At 39.8% G+C, this 20,351-nt stretch overlaps 1 protein-coding gene and 1 pseudogene across 1 annotated transcript in view; one reads left to right on the forward strand and one right to left on the reverse strand.

The window, feature by feature from the left end:
* ATP13A4 (ATPase 13A4) overlaps window positions 1-20,351 on the reverse strand; it is a 167,286-nt gene that overhangs the window by 37,007 nt on the left and 109,928 nt on the right. The window contains exons 11-20 of the mRNA XM_063107150.1: window positions 19,419-19,589; window positions 18,428-18,585; window positions 17,650-17,838; window positions 15,618-15,679; window positions 12,469-12,619; window positions 10,656-10,742; window positions 10,271-10,424; window positions 9,033-9,144; window positions 4,016-4,140; window positions 312-475 (exon numbers count right to left, since the gene is read on the reverse strand). Coding sequence (XP_062963220.1) covers window positions 312-475; window positions 4,016-4,140; window positions 9,033-9,144; window positions 10,271-10,424; window positions 10,656-10,742; window positions 12,469-12,619; window positions 15,618-15,679; window positions 17,650-17,838; window positions 18,428-18,585; window positions 19,419-19,589 — 1,373 coding nt within the window. The remainder of the gene's footprint in view (window positions 1-311; window positions 476-4,015; window positions 4,141-9,032; window positions 9,145-10,270; window positions 10,425-10,655; window positions 10,743-12,468; window positions 12,620-15,617; window positions 15,680-17,649; window positions 17,839-18,427; window positions 18,586-19,418; window positions 19,590-20,351) is intronic.
* LOC134386461 (26S proteasome regulatory subunit 4-like) lies at window positions 2,304-3,255 on the forward strand (annotated as a pseudogene).

A 20,351-nucleotide genomic window follows, 5' to 3' on the forward strand; every position in this document is an offset into this window, starting at 1 on the left:
TTGAACCCAGTGGGGTGACTGACTAGCGAAGAAAAATGGAAAATTAGATTCACAGCTCCACTTATCGTATTATTCTTACACAGAGCCTACATTATTTTTAAGTTTAAAGAATGAATTATTTCCAGAACCCAGGAAAGCATTATACTCAGTAGAAACTATATGGAAAACTGATAAAATTGAGTTCATTGAACTGCAGACCTGCAGATATGTTAGACGCTTGGAGAAGTGTGTTGACTCTAGGTCAAAGCTGCTCAGTCACCAACTGTGAGACAAGATTGATAATATGGCAGAAAGAGTGTTTCCAGGTATACCTGATTCCCATATGCAATCTGTTTCTTCTCTTCTACTAATTTCCAAGATATAGATGCTGATGAGGACCCAGTGGTTTCATTTGCCTCAATGAGAATGACTTTCTGGCTTTCAGGAACCATCCCAGATTTTCTGGCCACTGTTATTGCAGTCTGAAGATTGTCACCTAGAAGAAAGGAAGTGTGTCCCAAGATGAGGTTGAAGAGATAGAACCAACTCATGCAGAGTCTAGGAAACCAGGGTAAGGCGTTCAGCCCTAAGATAAATGATCTGTAAGGTCTTTTTCAGCCCTAACCTCTGTGATTTCATGATCCCTTCTCTAGTTCTTGCTGATTTTCACCAGGTTACCTCATGTATTTTTGCCAGAGAGCGGGAAGAAAAAATTTAAAAAGCAAATTTTAAATCTATTTCTGTCACTTGTTAACTGCTTCGAAAAGTTTATAAGAACCTTCCTGGCGTAATATAGTATCTGATGGTTCCACTTCCAGTCGAGATAGAGTGAGGCCTCCGCAATCTACCTCTCCCACTAATTGCAAATGAAAATGCTAAACAAAACAAACAAACAACAACAACAAAAATACCCCAAAACGTTGAAAAGTGAACAAAAACAGGCAGCCTGTGGAAGGGAGTCAAACGTGGAGAAGCAACCTACAAGGGAGTGAGTTTCTTGGCTTTTTCTCTTTCACGTGTTTGAACTAAGTATGCGACCCAGTCCCAGAGCTGTTCAAGCAGCTAATAGTTCAAGAGGAATGCAATCTTTTTGGTCAGAAGAGCCAGGAAAAGGAGTCCCTGTAGTCTAGAGAGTATGGGAGGAATCCTGGAAAGGAGAGAGCTAGACAAGGGGACTAGGTCAGTGTGTAAACTATGTAAGTCTCGTGCTCAACCCAGAGCTGTGTGTGGAGCAGACTCATACAAGTTTAACAGCAGCTTCAAGAATTGAACTATGATATAAATCACCTCCCATTTTCCAAAGTCACCCCTGAGTGGGGCAGAACCAAAGATCATAGCAAAAGATTTAATGTCTAAGTTAATATTGGAACGACTACCTACAACAGGCAAGACAGAAATTGTAGTTAACTGCTTACTTAAAAAATAAATAAATAAAAGTAAAAAACCAACATTATTCAGAGGATTTTCACAGGATCCAAAGTCTCACAATATAATATTCAAAATATTCGGGATACTCAGCATATAAAAAGCCAAGAAAATCTTGCAAAATCTCAAAACAACCAAACCAAACCAAAACAAAACAAAAAAAACCCAACAGACGCCAGCTCTCAGGTGACTCAGATGTTGAAATTATCAGATAATGGTTTTAAGGCAGCTATTATAAGCCTCCTTTATGTTGTAAATGCTAATATTCTTGAAATAAATGGAAAGATAGAAATTTTCAGCAAAGAAATACAAACAATAAAAAAACAAAACCCAAATGGATACTTTAGAATTGAAAATATATACTATCTGAAACAAACAAAGAAAAAATTCACTGGATTCACTCAGTAGTGGAATGGAGATGGCAGGACAGAGAGTCAGTGAACTTGAAAACAGATCAACAGAAATTATACAATCTAAAGAACAGAGAGGAAATTTTTTAAACAATGAATAGAGACTCAAGGATATCAAAAGGACTCATTCATGTCATCAGAGTCCAAGATTGAGAGGAGAAAAATATGAGAACAGAAAAAAATTTTGGAAATATAATAGCAGATAATTTCTCAAATAAGGCAAAAGACTTAAATTTACATATTCAAGAATCTCAATGAACGCCAAACAAGATAAACCCAGTAATAATACACCCAGACATATAGTAATCAAACTGCTAAAAATGAGAGATAAAGAAAAAAGCAGTTAGAGAAAAAAAAAAAGCATTCCATATATAAGGAAACAATGATTCAAATTATCACAAATTTCTCATCAAAAACCACAGAGGCAAGAAGACAGTAGAACAGCGTGTTTAAAGTGCTGAAGGAGGCAGCTCGAGCAGCAGAGGCAAGATGGGTCAAAGTCAGAGTGGTGATCAGAGTCCTGGAGATGGCAAGAAGGATGACAACGACAAGAAAAATACATATGAACCTCCTGTACCAACTAGAATGGGGAAAAAGAAGAAAACAAAGGGACTGGATGCTGCCAGCAAACTGCCACTGGTGACACCTCAGACTCAGTGCCGGTTAAAATTATTGAAGTTAGAAAGAATTAAAGACTATCTTCTCATGGAGGAAAAATTCATTAGAAATCAGGAACAAATGAAACCATAAAAAGGAAAGCAAAAGGAGGAAAGAGCAAAGGTGGATGATCTGAGGAGGACTCCAATATTGTCAGAAACCTTGGAAGAGATCATTGATGACAATTTCACCATCATGTCTACAGCTATGGGCTCAGAACACTACGTCGGCATTCCTTCATTTGTAGACAATGATCTGCTGGAACCAGGCTGTTTGGTCCTGCTCAACCACAAAGTTCATGCTGTAATAGGGGTGCTGATGGATGAAAGGGATCTCCTGGTCATGGTGATGAAGGTGAACAAGGTCCCCCAGGAAAATTATGCTGATATTGGAGGGTTGGACAACCAAATCCAGGAAATGAAGGAATCTGTGGAGCTTCCTCTCACCCACCTGAGTATTATGAAGAGATGTGTATAAAGCCTCCTAAGGAGCCATTCTTTTTTTTTTTTTTTTTTTTTTTGTCTTTTTCGTGACCGGCACTCAGCCAGTGAGTGCACTGGCCATTCCCATATAGGATCCGAACCCGCGGCGGAAGCGTCGCTGGGCTCCCAGCGCCGCACTCTCCCGAGTGCACCACGGGCTCGGCCCCTAAGGAGGCATTCTTTATGGTCCACTTGGTACAGGTAAAACCTTGTTAGCCAAAGCAGTAGCAAACCAAACTGCAGCCACGTTCTTGAGAGTGGTGGGCTCTGAACTTATTCTCAACTGTAGTACTGGGTTCTAAGGAAGTGGGGGTGGGGAGTGAGTGCTCTGGTGGGGAAATATTGTGACAAAAATAATAAAGTTAAATGCACCTAACTATGAGAGCAGAGAAAGAGAAGGCAACAGACACTCAAAAATATGAATTCATGAGGAAATCATTTACTCACCTCTGGATTCCTTCCCACTTAAGAATTACAGTATTAGCTGAGAAGTATTCATTCAGAAATTTCACACATTTCCCTTGAGAGATCCTTCCCACTGCTTCCTTGTTTGGGTGACTTGGGGTTTGGGAGTAGGAGTAGAGAGGACAGCATTTTTTATCTCCAGAATCATAGGTTTTGTTATTGATGGGCTTCAGTGGAGTTTATAGACCACATTGACTATGCATCTTTCTCCTAGCATTTGACAACCACCACCAACATCTTTGTATGGCTCTCATCTTCTTGTCATCTGGGTCCTATTTCAGATGTCACCCCTCAGAGAGGCCTCTCTCACCACCTCATCTAAAGCAGATGGTCTGACACAGTTCACCACATCACCCTATTCTGTGTACCTCAAAACACTTATGACACTGTTTGATTGACTGACTGATTTTTCTCTCATCCCGCTGGAATGGAAGCTTGGTGAGAGTGGTAACTTTGCCTTTTTTTGTTGCCCATTGGCAGCATCTAGAATGGTGTCTGGCCCATAGTAAGTAGTCAACAATATTTGTTACCTGAGTGAATCCCTGTCTATTTCCACATCAAATTCTTGCTGTTTTCACTGTACACTTTCTTCTGTACCTGTGATCATTACTGTCCTTATCCGGGCGGAGATGAGCTCTTCCAGGACAGGTCTCGTCTCTTCCTTCAATTGATTCTCCAAGATTAGCAATCCCAGAAATATCAGGTCTGATTCCACCTTCTCCCTGGAAACATGTATATATGATTGAGCAGAAAGAGCACATTAAGCTTTCTTACAGGAAGTAAACACAAAGGCAAACCTCCCTGTCAGAATGGCCCCACTCACTCATCCAAGCACCATTCCTTAAACACTGACAATGTGCCAGGAATGATCAGAATGAAGACAGGAGGGGACAGAAAGGATGTGGAGACATTTACTCTTGCTGAATCAAGAGGAAGAGAGTACTTACTAAGCAAAAGCTTTGCTTTAACTTTTGGGAGAATGAGCTAAATGGCTGCATGCATCTCTTCCATCTGCTGTGGCTAGTCTGATTTTTGTTACCTCGCCTACTAGCAACAGAGAGGAGTTCTAGTTCTGGTACAAAACATGAAAAATAAGTCAGGCACTTGGAAAATAATATAAAATGCCAGTTTTTCCAGAAACCAAGGCTAGAATCAGTATCATTTTAGCCCCAGGAGGTATGAGGTCATAATCTCAAAACCATGAGCCCTTCTATTAGGCCAGGCTCTTCCCCCCCTCTCTCTCTCGGCTGGGAGCACGGCTCTTCTTCATAAAGTGTGGATGTTTCTACAAGTAAGTGAGGCCTCCAACGCTCCTATCCACCACAAGAACATTTTCAGGAACATTCTACAGGACCAAGGACAGGGGAGTTTATCTGGGGTGGGAGATTCAGAGGCTCTTCCATGATTCACTTATCTCAGTTGCAGACACAAGAACAAGGCACTAGCACTGCCCAATTCTGGCTGAGGTACAGATGAAAGCAGCACCCACTAATGTTCCCTTCCCTTGCTTGCCATGTGCATCTCAATGCTGGTTTCACATCAGCCACGGTCATGAGCTAGACCCTTATGATGATCCCGGGAAACTGCTAATACCTCCACCAGGGCAGCAAAAGGTGGGCACAGCTTGAACTACTCACCCCAGAGCAGGCTCAGAAGGATAGCTTTTCCTAATCCTCTGAACCTGCCATTTAAATCTCTCCATGATCCAGTTCCAAACTATCTTTCCAGCTTCATCTGTCACTAAATTCTATACCTGCCCTAACCTCCAGCCAGTTGGACCACTTACCACAGATACACTCTGTACTTAACCGTCTCTACACATTTTTTCCAGACTGCTGTAAGACAGTCTCCCTGATTTCATGGGGAAGGTTATAAGTTCCCCATGATCTGCCATTGAAATCCTTCCCATATTTTGAGGCCTAATTCTCATGCTACCTCCCCCATAAAGACTTCCCCATATAGAAATAACTCCTCCCTCGGCATATAAATTCTAACTCAGTTTAGCTCATATTTTATTTGTCTATTTATTATCATTGGCTTTCTGATCTGTCTCTCTGTCTCAGCCCCTTGAGGGCAAGCCCACTTGATTTAATTTGCCATGTTCAACAATGCCCACATGGTGCCTGACACACAGTCAGCACTCAACAAATGTCTGCCTAGGTGACAAGCTTCTTGTGACCATGTTTTGCCAGGCACCCTAGGAAAATTCATTTCCTTTTTCAGAAATTCTGCTGCTAGTGGGTTCTCACCGAGTCAGTCTGTCAGGCCAATGGACATTTACTAAGCACCTAATAAGTGCAAAGAAAAGGACTGAAGCAAAAGGGGGTGGAGGTGGGGGAAGCAGAGACTATAGTAGGCTCTGACTCCAGACATTTCACATTCAGCCTGGTGGAAAAGATTAGACTTGACCACCTCAGTTAGATGAAAAGCTGGGAAAAGTACCAGGACAGGTGTACAGATCAGAGTCCCACAGATTCAAAGAGAAGGGTGCAGTCATTTCTGGGTGGCGTGATTAGATTAGCCTTCCTGGAGGAGGTGATATTTGAGCTGGTTTTTGAAGGATAACTTAACTGATGCCTGACTAAGGTCCTCTAAACTTTCTAGTGGCCATCATACTCAGGCCTCTGGTTTTAGATATTTTCAGAGTAATGACATGAACCAACCACAAGGTAGATTAGGCCAAGAAAATGGCTGCAGGGTCAAACTTCTTACATAGTCTGTGGCCCACCTTGGCACTGGTATTTCTAGTTCTTCTGGTTTGCTGCCTTCGTAGGGATCAATGCACAGTAATCAGAAGACTGGAGTTCTCATCTCAGCCCTGCCACCACATTGCTGTGCAGCCAGGAGTAACTCACTTTCCTTGTCTGGTAATCTAACTCAGCTTTAGATCTCCAAGGTCTCTGTTACCTCTAACACTACCTGATTCTTCCTTTCGTGAGTATTCAGTCTAAGCCAATAAACAGAAAGAAGTAATCCCTTCAGGGGTCTGAAGCTCTGCAACTTGAAATAGAATGTTATCTTTTCCTGCGTCCTACTCAGAGATTATACCTTTTCCAGAAGCATCCAAAAATAATTTAGAATAATTAGTGTAACACAAAGGGAGCATTGTCATCCCTGTGATTATACTTCATGTTCTTAAAGTCCATGTGACTTTTAAAGGATGAAATATGCATAAAGTGGGCCAATAACCCTCAAAGAAATTATGATATCAGTGCTGGTGGTACCCTGAGTATCAAAACAAAAAACAAAAACAAAACAAAACAAAACCCAGAAAGAATGTTCTGTCCTAGTCAGGAATTAGCAAAGGATAATAAATTAAATTAGCAATGAGTGTATGTAGTGGTGATGTGGCCTTAAGACAGGATAGACAAGTTAAAGAGCTCAGATCAGATCCTATTAGTGAATTTGTATTTAAACCTTACCGGATTTTGAAAAGTTCAGTTTTGAAGATTTCAGTATCTTCGGCCAGGACATGTACTTTCTTGTTTGCCACAACCCTCACTGTTCCCTATTGCTCATTAGCCTCCACAGTGAGTGCTTTGTTACATGTGCAAGTGCCAAAACCATGAGTTTGCAACTTGTAAATATGCAAATATCTTATTATGATAATCAGAAGCAGTAGCATAGTAGCCAGAATATTTCTATATTGCTGCAACAGGAAATTAAGTTCCATTCCCAATTCTGACACATCCGTTCCCTGGACCCAAGTGTCCTCTTCTTCAAAATGTGGCATCCAATCTCAAAGTACACTTTTAGCTCTCTGACTTGAGTGACCTTGAACTGAGTTCATCAAATTACAACAATTATCCAGAGTTGTAATAGCCAAAGTTTCAGGGGTCACATTAAGCTGGCCCCAGGTAGAGTGGATCTGTAAGCCCAGGAATCCAACACTCAGTGACTTTAGATGAGCCACTTCCCCCTCTGGACCGTGCTTTGCTCATTCACAAAGTGAGAGTTGGGTCACATCAGTCATTATCAGCAGGGGCAGTACTGCCTCTAGAGGACATTTTGAAAATTTGGTTCCTATGTAAGATTTTCTGCAATGATCAATGCACAGTGAAGAATTATGCTGCATCCTACATACCTTTTGAATATCTTATTGGACATTTATGGACACTAAAAATATTGTACCTTTCTGAGTCCATTTAGGCTTATACTGTTTATATTCTATTATTATACGATATAGTATAGTGTATTATTATGGTATATATAACATTACTATATTATATTAAACAATTATAAAATTGTTTATTATATTTCCTCTAGCTCTGTTTTACATATAAACACAAAGTATTTTTGCACACTTTTAATATTCTATTGAATTTTGCAGAAATATATCTATTATATAAATTGAAAGGAGACTGTACTGTTTTCTTCAGAGTTTTACCAAGAGTTGTTAACCATTTCACAGAGTCAACTCACTGACAGCAAGACAGTTTGAAGTATTTGAGACAACAATATGTAACACACCTGTATCAATCTGCATTTATATCTGTTACAACCACATTGATTCTATACACAGGCACAAGCAACATATTACTTCATTTTGTTTTAGTGGAGTCAGCTTTAGTACGTATTGAATTATTACTTTTCGTGATATATTATGTTTTTTGTTTTTGTTTTTACTATATATAAAGCCACTATATTTTTACAAAGAAGATGTGCAGACAACATTATATATGAATTTTATGTTAGTATATTAAAGGAAGAGTTGTTGCAAAACATAGTGACAACAAGAGAGTGTAGAGTCTAATAAGGTTGAAAACAAATACAAGGGGATCTTCAAAAAGTTCATGGAAAGATTCACATTATCTTTTAATTCTATTTTTCCACCAACTTTTTGAAGGACTCTCATATGTTAGACCTTCGAAATTTAAAATTCTAAATAACAAAATGAGCCTTGATTATCTCCACAGCAGTGTAACCAGTAGTGGCTGGTGTAGAGTATTAGAAATGGCCTTGAAGGCGAAAAAAATATGATAGCCTAAAAATAGTGGAAAATGAAAGAAAACCACAATAAATAAAGTTGAACTCATAAAGACTGCAGTTCATTTTAGCTGTTGAGCATCCTTATTTTAATCTATGCTTATCAAAACTTTCTCTAGTATGACTCTTCAGGAATTTTCTTATTTTTTTGCCAATGTTACTTAGATTATATAAGTCCAAGCTATACTTACTTGTTTCATTAAGCTGTGTATTTCTTATCAAGAAATTTGTTCAGGCATATGGTATGCTTCAAAATTGCCAACAATCCACCAAGTACAACAATAGAAAACAAAAGGGGGTATGGCCACAATTTCAAACTCTGAAACACTGGTTATATTCATATGTCTGTTTCACAAAGCTGTAAAATCACATCAAATTTTACGTTTATGCAGCTATTTCTCATATATTCTCCCAGTCACTGTTCACATCAGCTTTGTGATTTAGGTGGGGCAGGGATACTTAGGTGGGGCAGGGATAGTTTCTGTTTACCAATGTTAAGAGACATTTCATGCACACAAATTCAGCAAGCTGTGTTTCTGTGTCTACCACCCAAAATCTTTAAGTCCCATCCCAGTCTGGTGCATCTTTTCACCAAATCGTTCTGCGTTATCAATATCCTCCCCATTACCTGGTCAAGGCAGTGGTGTGGTGCTCAGTTTCCAGCTTCTTGTAGGCCAGTGCAATGACCCGGAAGCCCTGCGTTGTGTAAATCTGAAGTTCACTAACAAAACTAGTTGGTACTGTTCAGAAAATAACATAGGATTAGTGTGCAATATTTGTTTAGCTGGTACTGGCAGGAAAACTCTACAAACATCCAACTCTTGCCCAAGAAAACACACCTCTAAAAAGGTACACAAACAAGTCAGAGAGAATTCTGAATCTACAGTGTCAGTGTAGACCTCCTGGGATCCAGTGAAGCTGAAAGGAGAAGAAAGCATCTAAGAAAAAGGAAAAAGGATAGGCAAGTGTAGAATTCTTTTTTCTCCAGTTTAACCAAGAAACATTGATTGAGGGTATACTATGTGCCAGGCATTGGCTATGCAGAGATTACACTGCAAGCTCTGCTCTAAGGACTTCTGTCCATTTGAGGAACATCCAGCAGACTAACAATACAATCAAATGAGATCATAACTATGGTCCAGGCAATTGCCACATGCTATGAAGCATTTGATGGTGCGTATCCCAGACTAGGAAGCAGTAGTTAGGTGGAAGGAAAGGGCTCTGAGGCTGAGGGAGCATCTTGTGCATTGGCAGGCAGGCAAGAGACAGCAAACCTTGAGTAGTTAGTTCAGCTCAGGGGAGGCACCGGATGTGAGGAGAGGAGTGGTAAGGCATATCAGGAAAGGTTTATGGGTTCAGATCATGAAGGCATTATATCAGATCCTAAAAAATGTGAGATTATACTGGTGCCTATGGGAAGCAACCAAAAGAATAAAAGCAAAAAAGTGACAACATAGTTCTGATGGAAAAACCAATCTAGTCCCAGTATGGAGGGTGAACCAGAGTAGGGAAGGCTGCAGGCAGAGGGGAATTCAGCAGCTATTGAAGTCAGGGGTGATAAAAGCCTGAGCAGATTCAGTGACAGGACAATAGATTAGCAACTGATGAGAAAGAGGCACTGAGGGGGAGGGAGGAATCAGGGATGACTTCTAAATTGGGTGGGTGGGGGGATGGCGGTGCCACTCACCAAGATGGGAAATTGGGAAATACAGGAAGTGAGAAAGAAAAGCTTGATTTTGGTATTGAATTTAGAATGTCAATGAACCATCCATTTGCTGATGACCAGTAGGCAATTGGATTCATAGGTCAAGTGCTACAACGACTGGAAATAGATTTGCCAGTTGTGATTCAAGTCTATTCACTAACCTGTCTCAGGTTGGCAAAAGCTGGCCACCCTCTCAGGTGCACCTTTCATGAATGCCAGTCGGTCACCCCCCATCTCTTGGACAATGACTGTCATCCTCTGCAGCGCTGATGAGAATGGGAACTGATGCAGGATTGCAATTCCTTCCACTGGGACCTGGTTGAGGCATGGGGAATGGAGAGGGACATACCGACATAGCTTCTAGCTACTGGGAATTAATTACTCCTTCCTCAATTGTTATTTTAGCAAGTAAGGGGGAAAGATCTCTCCAATTTTCACATCTGGAATTCAGAGAAGACACCTCTGTGACCTTTCAAAAACTGGGGGATAGAGAGAAGTTTCCCTTCGAGTTTGGGTGTTGTGGGGTGAATGGCAGACAAGGCTTACCTGGCTGGCCGTCTTGCAGGGCGTAACTACCACGGCCTGTGCTGGCACTCCCTTGATGTGGAAATTGTCCTCAGAAATAGCCATTTCCTATTCCACAAATGGGATGTTTCATTGTAGAGGTTTATTATTGTTTGTACACTGATGCTGCGCTAAAACCCTCCCCTTGAGAAAATCCTCAGACCACCTCAATGTATCCTCTGTGTCTCCTCCCTCAGCTGGATGGAGGTGAACCAGACCTATGTTGCCACAGAAAAAAATAATGCGCTGGAAATGCTGCAAAACTTGAAGGGCAGACCCTTCTGAATTATTCACGCAATTTGTACTGCTTTCTCTGTTGGACTGTGCTGTAGAAAGGCTTGTTCTCCATTTCTGAAGAGCTTAAACTGAAAACAGTGAGCATGAATGGCCAGACGTACTTTGTGTGAAGAAAGCACCCACTGTCTTCCTTTTCCTGGAGTTCGCTGCTGCTCCTGCTCTTCCCTGTCTGTCTAATTTGGATTGACGGTCCTCAGGGTGGGGCGGGGCTGGGACTGTGATGACATGGTTAATGTTCAGTAATTTCTATAATAATGATCCTAAATTATAGTCAAAGGAAACTTTCACCCAAAGATATCAAAGTGCTTTGTAGTCATTTCATAGAATGGCTAAAAAAATCTCAGGGAGGAAATTGTAATCCCTACTTAAAGATAAGGAAACACTAACCCAGAAAGGATGGAGGATTGGCAAAGTTACATTAGACAGCTGTGAACTTGCAACCCTATTCTAGTCGGCAGGGGCCCTAAAGATTGTCTCTTTCAGTGATTCTCACAGTGTGTCACAGGGACCTGGAGCTGCCTGCAGCTACAGGGAGAGGGGGTAGGTTTGTGGCTCAGCAGCCAGGGATTTGTGTCCCTTAATCTCCATCTTTACTCCATACCTTCTATTTCAACTGGAGCAACTCCAGCTATTTAGATGTTAAAGGATGCTTTAGAATAAGGTTTCCTTTTAAGAAAAGATTCCAGATTTTTTGTCTTTTTTCATTTTATATGAACACTCGGGGTCTAACTCAATCCTCTCATTATGGTCATGGAAATCAGGGTCCCAACATGAGCGATGGTGTCACAGGGACGAGCAGTCAGAGCAGAGCCGAAACTAGCCTCGGAAAAGCCAGATTCCTGAACTACCTCATTTGCTCTTAAATCTAGCTCAAAGTCTCAGCAAAACTTCTTTATTAGTTTCCCTTTTTTTTCTTTTTTTTTTTAATGGCAACTGGCCCAAATAGGGATTGAAACCTGGCCCTTGGTGTTATCAACACCTCACTGTAATTAACTGAGCTAACTGGCCAGTCCAGTTTTCCTTTTGTTGTTTCCAGTTTTAGAAATAAAATCAAAACTAAACTAATAGGAATAAAAATCTTGATCACGATGAGTCTACGCATTACCCTAAGCACTGGAGACAATAGTGTTTCCTAATCCCCACGCTCTAGAAAACCTTGAAACTATACAATGCTCATAGAACAGTACAAAGAGTTAAGAAATAATTATATAATAATTATAATTATATTAATACTATTGAATCTGTACTATGTGGCAGGCATGGTATCAAGGATTATTTTTAATGTATCATCTTATTTAATCCTCATAATAATCTTATGGTGCAGATACACTATTATTAGTTTCATTGTACAGATAAGGAAAACAGGTGCAGATTAGTTCACCCCTCACTGCTATATCTACTCCGTACACATTTTATAAGTATTAAATAGCTGTTATAAGGCCTGTGTTGCTCTGGCCTTAAAGAAGCTTCTTAGATTCTCTGCAGAGAAGAGGCTTACCCAGGTGGTGGCTTCAAACATTTTGAGGTCCAGAGGATCTCCTTGGATGGTCCCATCAAGAAGTATCAGAGAATGGCAGCTGGCCATGGCCGCACACAGCGGACCCCATGGCAAAGCCTTGCCTGAGGCAAAGCTGTGGACTTCCTGGAAGCTAAAGAAGAGGGAAAGAATGTCAGCCCTATCTGCTCATGCCAAAATGGGGCATCTTGGAGGTGAACATCTTTTGAAATAATAATTTAATATGCTTTGTTGCATTACATACCCAATCTCCCATCCCTCCACATTAACAGTGCTTCATTCAGCCATCATCCTTAGGTAAGTTCAATGATTACGAGAAAGGTCTCTGAGTTTCTTCAAGCCCCTTTTTCTCTCTTTTCCTCATCCCTTCTCTGACAGATTTAATTTGAGAGATATGAAAAGAACTAGAAATATCACCCTTAAGTCTAAGCTCCCCCCCTCTCACCTCAACTACGAGACCACTCCTTTTCCAACACTGTGAGACAGAACAGACTAGCTCATACTATAGTTATTTGTGTATATGTGTATCTCCCTCAAATAATCCTTCAGGGAAGGGTTGTGTCTTCCATATCTTTCTCCCACAGTAGATGGTCAACAAATGTATGAGTGAATGAATGAGTGAGTTTGTTACTGGAAAGCTGCAAGACCATAATGGTGAAGAAATGAACACCAGAACATTTTTGAAAAGGACATCTCCCTCTTCTACCCTGGTATCTAGTGTCCATATTGCAGCCATTATCCCCAAAGTTTCTTATAGAAAGTGGCCTCATCTAAAATCTATTGAAATGCAACTCAAATGTCATATGCAGGATTCTTTCACTAATCCAGAGTGGAAGTCATTGAGTTCAGTCTCAGCCCCACCAGAGGAATGTCCTCTACAACCTCGTTGGTCAGCCCCTTCTTAATTGTGTAGCATAGTAGTTGGTTTACCAAGCAGCCCATCCTGTTTGGAGGACCTTTGAATGGCAGAAGGTTCTTCCTACATAGAGGCGATATCTGCTTCTTGGAGCCAGTCAGAATCTACTTGCTCTCCCTCCTCCATGTGTCCACTTCATGCAGATCTGTGGATCAGCTCGGCCATACTCCCCTTTATCCTACCTTCTACTGGGGTTACAGAGGAGCCGCTAGCTGTTCCTCCAATACACAGTTTTATCAGATCTCTCACCTGCCTAGTTACTCTTTCTTGGAAAAGCTTTTCTCATAGTTTGTCTTAAAAAGTGATCTCCGGGATCAGACTTATTTCTCATGCTATGGACACTACATTTCTTTAAATACAGCCTTAGGTTGCTCTGGCCTTTTGTTTTTGAAAGCATCCATACCAGACTGTTAACTCATAATTCAGCCATATTTCTTCCTGGCTTTTTCATTCAAGCGTCCTTTTGTCACACTAAGAATTTAAAAACCTCTTGGTTTATTATTGATCCTGTTGGTTATGTCCATTATTATGTGTCAAAAGAGTTATTATTAGTGGTTTACAACATGCCCCATGGTATTTTAGTAAACATCTGAAAGGAAGAGATCACCAGCAGTAAGGTTAACACAGAAGCTTAAGCTCACACAGAAAAGAAAAACACAGATGAGAAAAAACTCATTTTTATGACACTTACACTATCATCAGTCTGTAATTCTGAGTATGTAACTCTGAGTTCGAGAGGATTGGGCCATACTCTAGTTAATCACAACACATGCACAGAGCTTTCTGTTATGATTTATCAAGCCCTGTTAACCTTTCATGGTTCTTAAAGTATCTGGCGTATTAGTCAGGCTCTTTTTGGAACAGACAGGAATTATCAGAAATGAGCTCACCTCTACTAAGAAGATATTTAATAGCCTGTAATGAGTCATTTTTAGAAATAGTTTACAAAGTTTTATAAATAATATGTCAATTCAATAAGTAAAACATTCAAAAGACAGAACATATTTAGATCATTTTAGATGAACAAACATTCACTGTGCACCTATTATATGTGCCTGGTACAGTACTATAACATCAGAAACACAAATATAAATTTTAAAAAGATTGCTCTCAAGATGTCCACATGTTTGAATAAATGCAAACATTTTTTGTAGAAGCTGAAACAGAAAAACATTAATGAACAAGGAGACAAGGTATATGAGAGTACTTCAAAATGTTTGTGGAAACATAGAATTAAAAGATAATACAAACGTTTCCATGAACTTTTTGAGGTACTCTTGTATATACAAGTATATCTTATAAAAAAAATGAACTTTACAAAGTTTAAGATTTGTAAGAGGCTTCTTCTGTAGACTAAAGTGGTTAGATACATCAGGATTATTTTTTAACCCAGGAAATAGACTTGCTTATAAATAGTATTTTAATGTCACTGTATATTAACCATGTGTAATTAAAAATATTTTATGGATAATTTGTACATCGTCTGCATAACACAAAAGAACCACAATGTACCTTTTATGTATAAAATGCTTTGTGATTTAGATTGCAAGCATTAGAGAGATATGCTTTCATTTTCAAACAAAACATAGATGTCAAATGCATCATGTTTTGTGTTCTGTTCACACTAAAGGTCAGAGTGAGGAGAAAAAGCAGGCAGAGAAGCAAACTCAGACATGACCACAAGAGGGCCACGGGACAGGCAAATCTGTACCACACCACGCCAAAAACTGCCAAAAGGGAGCCTTTTCTTGCAGAAAAGAGGAGTTTCTGGCAGCCAGAAGGTGGAGTTCCCAGAATCAGAATACCAAGGAAAATGAGTATTCAGGTACAACACTCAGTGCGGTGTACAAGGAATGCCACCTCCTTGAAGGACAGTGCCTTGGTGCTTTCCAAATTATTTATACTGGGCCTATATCAAGCCCCTGATGAATATGCTGAAAGCAAATTATATTTTAGCAAGAATTTGAATGCAGTGTCAAAACTTCCCCTTCATCTCCTGGGTTTGTGAGTGGCATGGAGCTAGGGATGGGGTGGGGAAAGTACGCATGTTTTAGTGAGACTTGGAAGCATTCAAGAGGAGAAATTAAATGAAGATTCTTTAGTAATCAATGTTCACCAAAGCCAGAACCCAAATGTCTCCATTAGTAGTTTCAAGAGAAAACTTGGAATTCTGGAAAAAAGCAAAACTACAATGCATTGAGTTCAAGGTACTCACCCATTCTTATCACAGGGCACGAGTCCCCAGAGATCCAAGCCATCTTTCGTTAAGGTGCCTGTCTAAACAGAAACAAACACTCGGCATACACTGAAGACCTGGTGGCCCCGTAGTGAAGACCCCATAGTGAAGACAAGTATGGTATGTTTTAGTAGTAAAATATACATCACAATCATACTATCAAGATCAGCACTTCAAAGAGGGTCACAATAAGGTGGATCTCTGGAGTCCTGGGCAGAAGCTGTGATGAGTTCAGACTAGTTGTATGACAAAGTGGCACTTAATCTCTTTGAACATTAGTGTCCTCCGTGGTAAGAAGAAGAAAATGGCATCTCCCTTAAACACTTCAGAACATTGTTTTGAGTATTAAGGGTAGATTGAATGGATGAGAAAGTCCTTGGTAAGCCTATAAGAGCTACGAAATGGGTGAAACCCAGTTTCTATAGTAGAAGCAGAAATATGTCATCAGAAATAAGTAATGGAGTAAAATGTTTACCTACAGGGCACTGTTTGTGGAAAGACTCTAAAGAAATGGTTTGCCATTTGATACCTTTGGTAAAAGGGTGTTTTTGGTATTTCTCTCCATGTGGGATTATGGTTAAGAGCTCAGACTGGGTTCAAATGCCTGCTGTGTAACCTGGGCAAATTGCTTAATACCTCTAAACATCAGAACCTTCGTCTGTAACATGGTCATAGTCTCACACAGTTGTTGTGAACATTAAATGAGATAGTATAAAGTGCTTAACATAATATCTAGCATACAGTAAGAGCCAATAATAATAATTACAATTATTACTCATTCTTTATTCAGATTCACATCTCTCCCACCCCTGTTTCTTTTTCCAAGTCCAGGGACATAATCTCATAAATAGAACGTCTTTCCTCATGGTGCTAGTTAAATCACAAAATAATGTTGAAATAATGTGGTGGCAAGATCTATGTTAACCTGCTATTCTTGGTAGATCTTTCTGATACTCCAGTAATTATAAAATACAGTTCTGATCCCATTAATTCTCTATCACAACCTTCAACATATTGTATAATGGGTACAGAGTTTCAATTTGGGAAGAGAGAAAAAGTTCTAAAGATTGATGTTGGTGATAGTTGCAGAACAGTGAGAACGTTCTGAATGCCAGTGAACTGTACACTTAAAAATGGTTAAAACAGTAAATTTTATGTTATCTATACTATACCACAATATAAAAATAAATTTTAAAAAGGTGGCAACAACAAAAACAAAGCCTATAATGGCTCCCTGCTGCTTAAAGTATATATAAAAATGTATTAGCCAGACATTCGAGGTCCAGACATCTTCTCCTGTTACTAATGTCCTGCTCTCCATGCCTTTGCCTATGCTCACCTGCCCACATGCCCTTCACTGTCATCTTATCCTCTCACAACTCTTACCTCCACCCCAGCATACATGTGCACAGACTGAAAAAACATACATTCATGAGAAGGCAAGATCAGAGGCCGGCTGGAAATAACTGGCATATGATTAAGGGTAATTTTAAGCAATAAACTACAGCTGGAAAAAATACAGTAAGGGTTTGATATGGGGCTTTATTGTAATCAATTCTCATGGTAAGACACAGTTTAATATAGTCTTCCTTTTAAATTCATTCATTAACTTGATAAATATTTATTGAGCACTGACTATACAATCAGGTAATATTACTAGCATTAGCAATATAGCAATAACCATAGTAAAGAGCTTAAATTTTGTTCTTTGTATGAGGGTTTTGACTGTGCAGGAACAGGATGCTATTTTAATTCATTGCTTCTCATAGAATATTGCAGCTGAAAGGACCCTAAAAGATTCATCTATTTAGTACCAATTTTCCCTTCTCTAAATCCCAGAATCTGAGATCTCAAGAGATGTACCTTTCTCAGATGACACACCCAACCAGAGATGGAATGTAGTCAGATTCCCATATCCTACATTTCCTGCCTCCCAAGAGAGTAAAAGCACCTATACGTGACCACAGTGATGATAAAAAATGGCAATAAAGTGAGGATGAAACACACATACCTTGTCAAAGCAGACAAGGTTTAATTGTCCACACACGTTGATCCTCTGGGGGCTAATGCAGAAGATGCCTTTCTTCTTCAGCCTCCTCTGGGCATAGATAATGCCCGTGGTCAGAGCTGCAGGCAGAGCAGGGGGAACTGCAATTGTGATGACATCAAGGGCTTTCTTTACCATCTCCTCGGGAGGTTCCTGGAAGACAGTCATTCTTTAGCTATTCCAGATAAATCGGTAATGAATAGCTCTGTGCATATGTCTTTTTTCTTCTTTTTTGTTTACTTTTTTAGGTCAAATTTCTAAAAATGAAATCAGTGTGTTAAAGGGTCTGACCATGTTTATGGCTCTCAGTATCTTTTGCCAAAGTGCAATGAAAAGGCTCGTTACAATTCCTACTGCTTGCAGCAGAGAACAATGTACCAGTTTTCCATGACCTCACCAACACTGGGTATCTGATTTTTTAAAAATTTCTAAAATAAATATATTTTCAGATTGAAAATGAAAAAAAAAAAATGATGTGTGTAAAAGTGTGCAAGAATAGAGGCATGGTATCTCAATAAACAAATTGCTTTATCCCACTGTCCTATGAGATCTTATTGTTACTAGGGAATTCAGTGATCAATTGCTTATATTGGGGAACTGGGCATCTATAAGCAGGTTTCAGTGTTTGGCTTTGTTTCCCAGGTCTTTAAACCATGCGCTAGATTAAGGTCAACATGTGGAGTATAAAATATATACAGATGAGTGTATGCGTGCATGTTATAAAAGAACAAAGGCAGCTTACCCCACTGAGCACATAGACACACAGAGTATAGATCATCCCAGTGGTGGCTGTCCCCACAAGGCACAGTAGAAACCTGATGGCATCCCTGTAGAGCTTAAAATTCATTGGCTTGGGATAGAGAATGGATCTCACAAGGTCCCCCTTTGCAGTGCTGAATCCTGAAACAGTGAACATATATCCCACGCTCTCAGAGTGACAAATCCTACTGCTAGTGCTCTTCTAAACCCCAAATTTACCTTTGTTTTTCTCAAAAGATATTTAAACAGTGTTAAACCCAAAGGAAATTAAAGGATAATTGAGAAAATATGTTAAATGCTAAGATAAAAAATATCTTTCTTATTTCAGAGCCTAGAACTCTCTCTGGCTTTCCTTCCGTCATTCCCAATTTTAATGCATCTGAGAGATAAGAAACCACCATACTGGGGACAGAGCACAGCTTTTCAAAATATAATTTTATTATAAGGAAATGACTCATGAGTACATGTGCCCACATGGGCATACATTCACACATATCACTTGAATTAAGATTAAATAGCCTGGTAAATACCGATAGAGTCACTTTTCTAATCCTTTTCAGCGTTAAGTTTTCAGTTTCTAGACCTGCCTAGTAAAAACTCAGAATGTGGGGTTAGAAGACCCAAGTTCTAAGTCCAGCTCTGTCAGTTACTGGCTGTGTCATTTTTAAAAGTTCACATGAATTGTGTGGCCTCAGTCTATTCCTGTAACAGTAGGCATCTTTATTCTGCTGGTTTAATATGTAGAAATAGTTTATAAACTGCAAAGCCCATAACTAGTAATAATTGTTATGAGTATCATTATCTTTACTGAATGGCATGTGCTATATAGTTCAAATGGCATTTAAAATATATAGATTTACATATATTTGGTTTGTTATCTAAAGACTTTTCTTTACCTAATAAATTTAAGGCACTACACAAACTGAGCGGAAATATTTCACTAAAAATAACAACACAAAGGAGAGGATGCGCACCCGTCTGCAGAACCACTGCTCTCACGGCCCCAGAACAAGCCGCCTTGGCCTGGATAACCTCCGTCCCACAGAAGAGGACGTGCCGTTTGTAATCCGCTTCTCTCTGTGTTTTCCAGGGCACAGAGCTATCCAGCTTGGGTAGTGGAGTTTTAGTGACTGGAATACTTTCTCCTATAGAAAATAAACATCTTATTTTGTGAGGTGGGATGCCTTCATTCATTTAAACCATGCCTGTGCTCACTCACCATACAAAAGACTTTGCTGAGACTACCATGTATTGAAACAACCCTAGTTATTGGGGATACAAGATTAAACATAGTTCTTGTTTTTAAGGGGTCTATAGCTTAGAGAGCGAGATAGAATGTAAGCAAATAAGTATAATGCTGTATTATAAATATTATGAATATTGCAAACCAGACATGGAGGCTAAAATAGGCTAAAAATAACCACTTAGGGAATAGCAAGCTGTCTGATCTAGCACATGGGGTGTGGGGATTAAAGGGACAAGAGAAAGCACTATGTAGGAGCCAAAGCATGGAGAGCCCTGAGTGCAACAGTTTAAGTCTTTAAACACTTTTCTATAGGCACTGGTGATGGAAGAGGGATGCGGGGGGTTTAACTCTTTAATCAGGAGAGTACTCCCACATTTTTATCTAAGAGAGAGCATTCTGTCCACAGTACAGGGAATAAATTGAAGTATGGTAAGGTTGGAGGCTGGACATCCAGTTGGGAAATGATCACAAGAGTCCCAGCTGAAGGGGATGAGGTCTGATCTATAGCAGCTGGCAGTAGGAATAGAAATGAAGTGCTGGATTCAAGAAACAAGGAAGTAAGAAGCTACAACACTTGAGGAAATTTTTGTAGTGGCAGGTCACAGGGACAGAGGAATTTAAAATGGCTTCCTGGTTCCCGACTTGGGGGGATGAGAAGAAA

Source organism: Cynocephalus volans, chromosome 1 (assembly GCF_027409185.1).
Source record: "Cynocephalus volans isolate mCynVol1 chromosome 1, mCynVol1.pri, whole genome shotgun sequence".
NCBI lineage: Eukaryota > Metazoa > Chordata > Mammalia > Dermoptera > Cynocephalidae > Cynocephalus > Cynocephalus volans.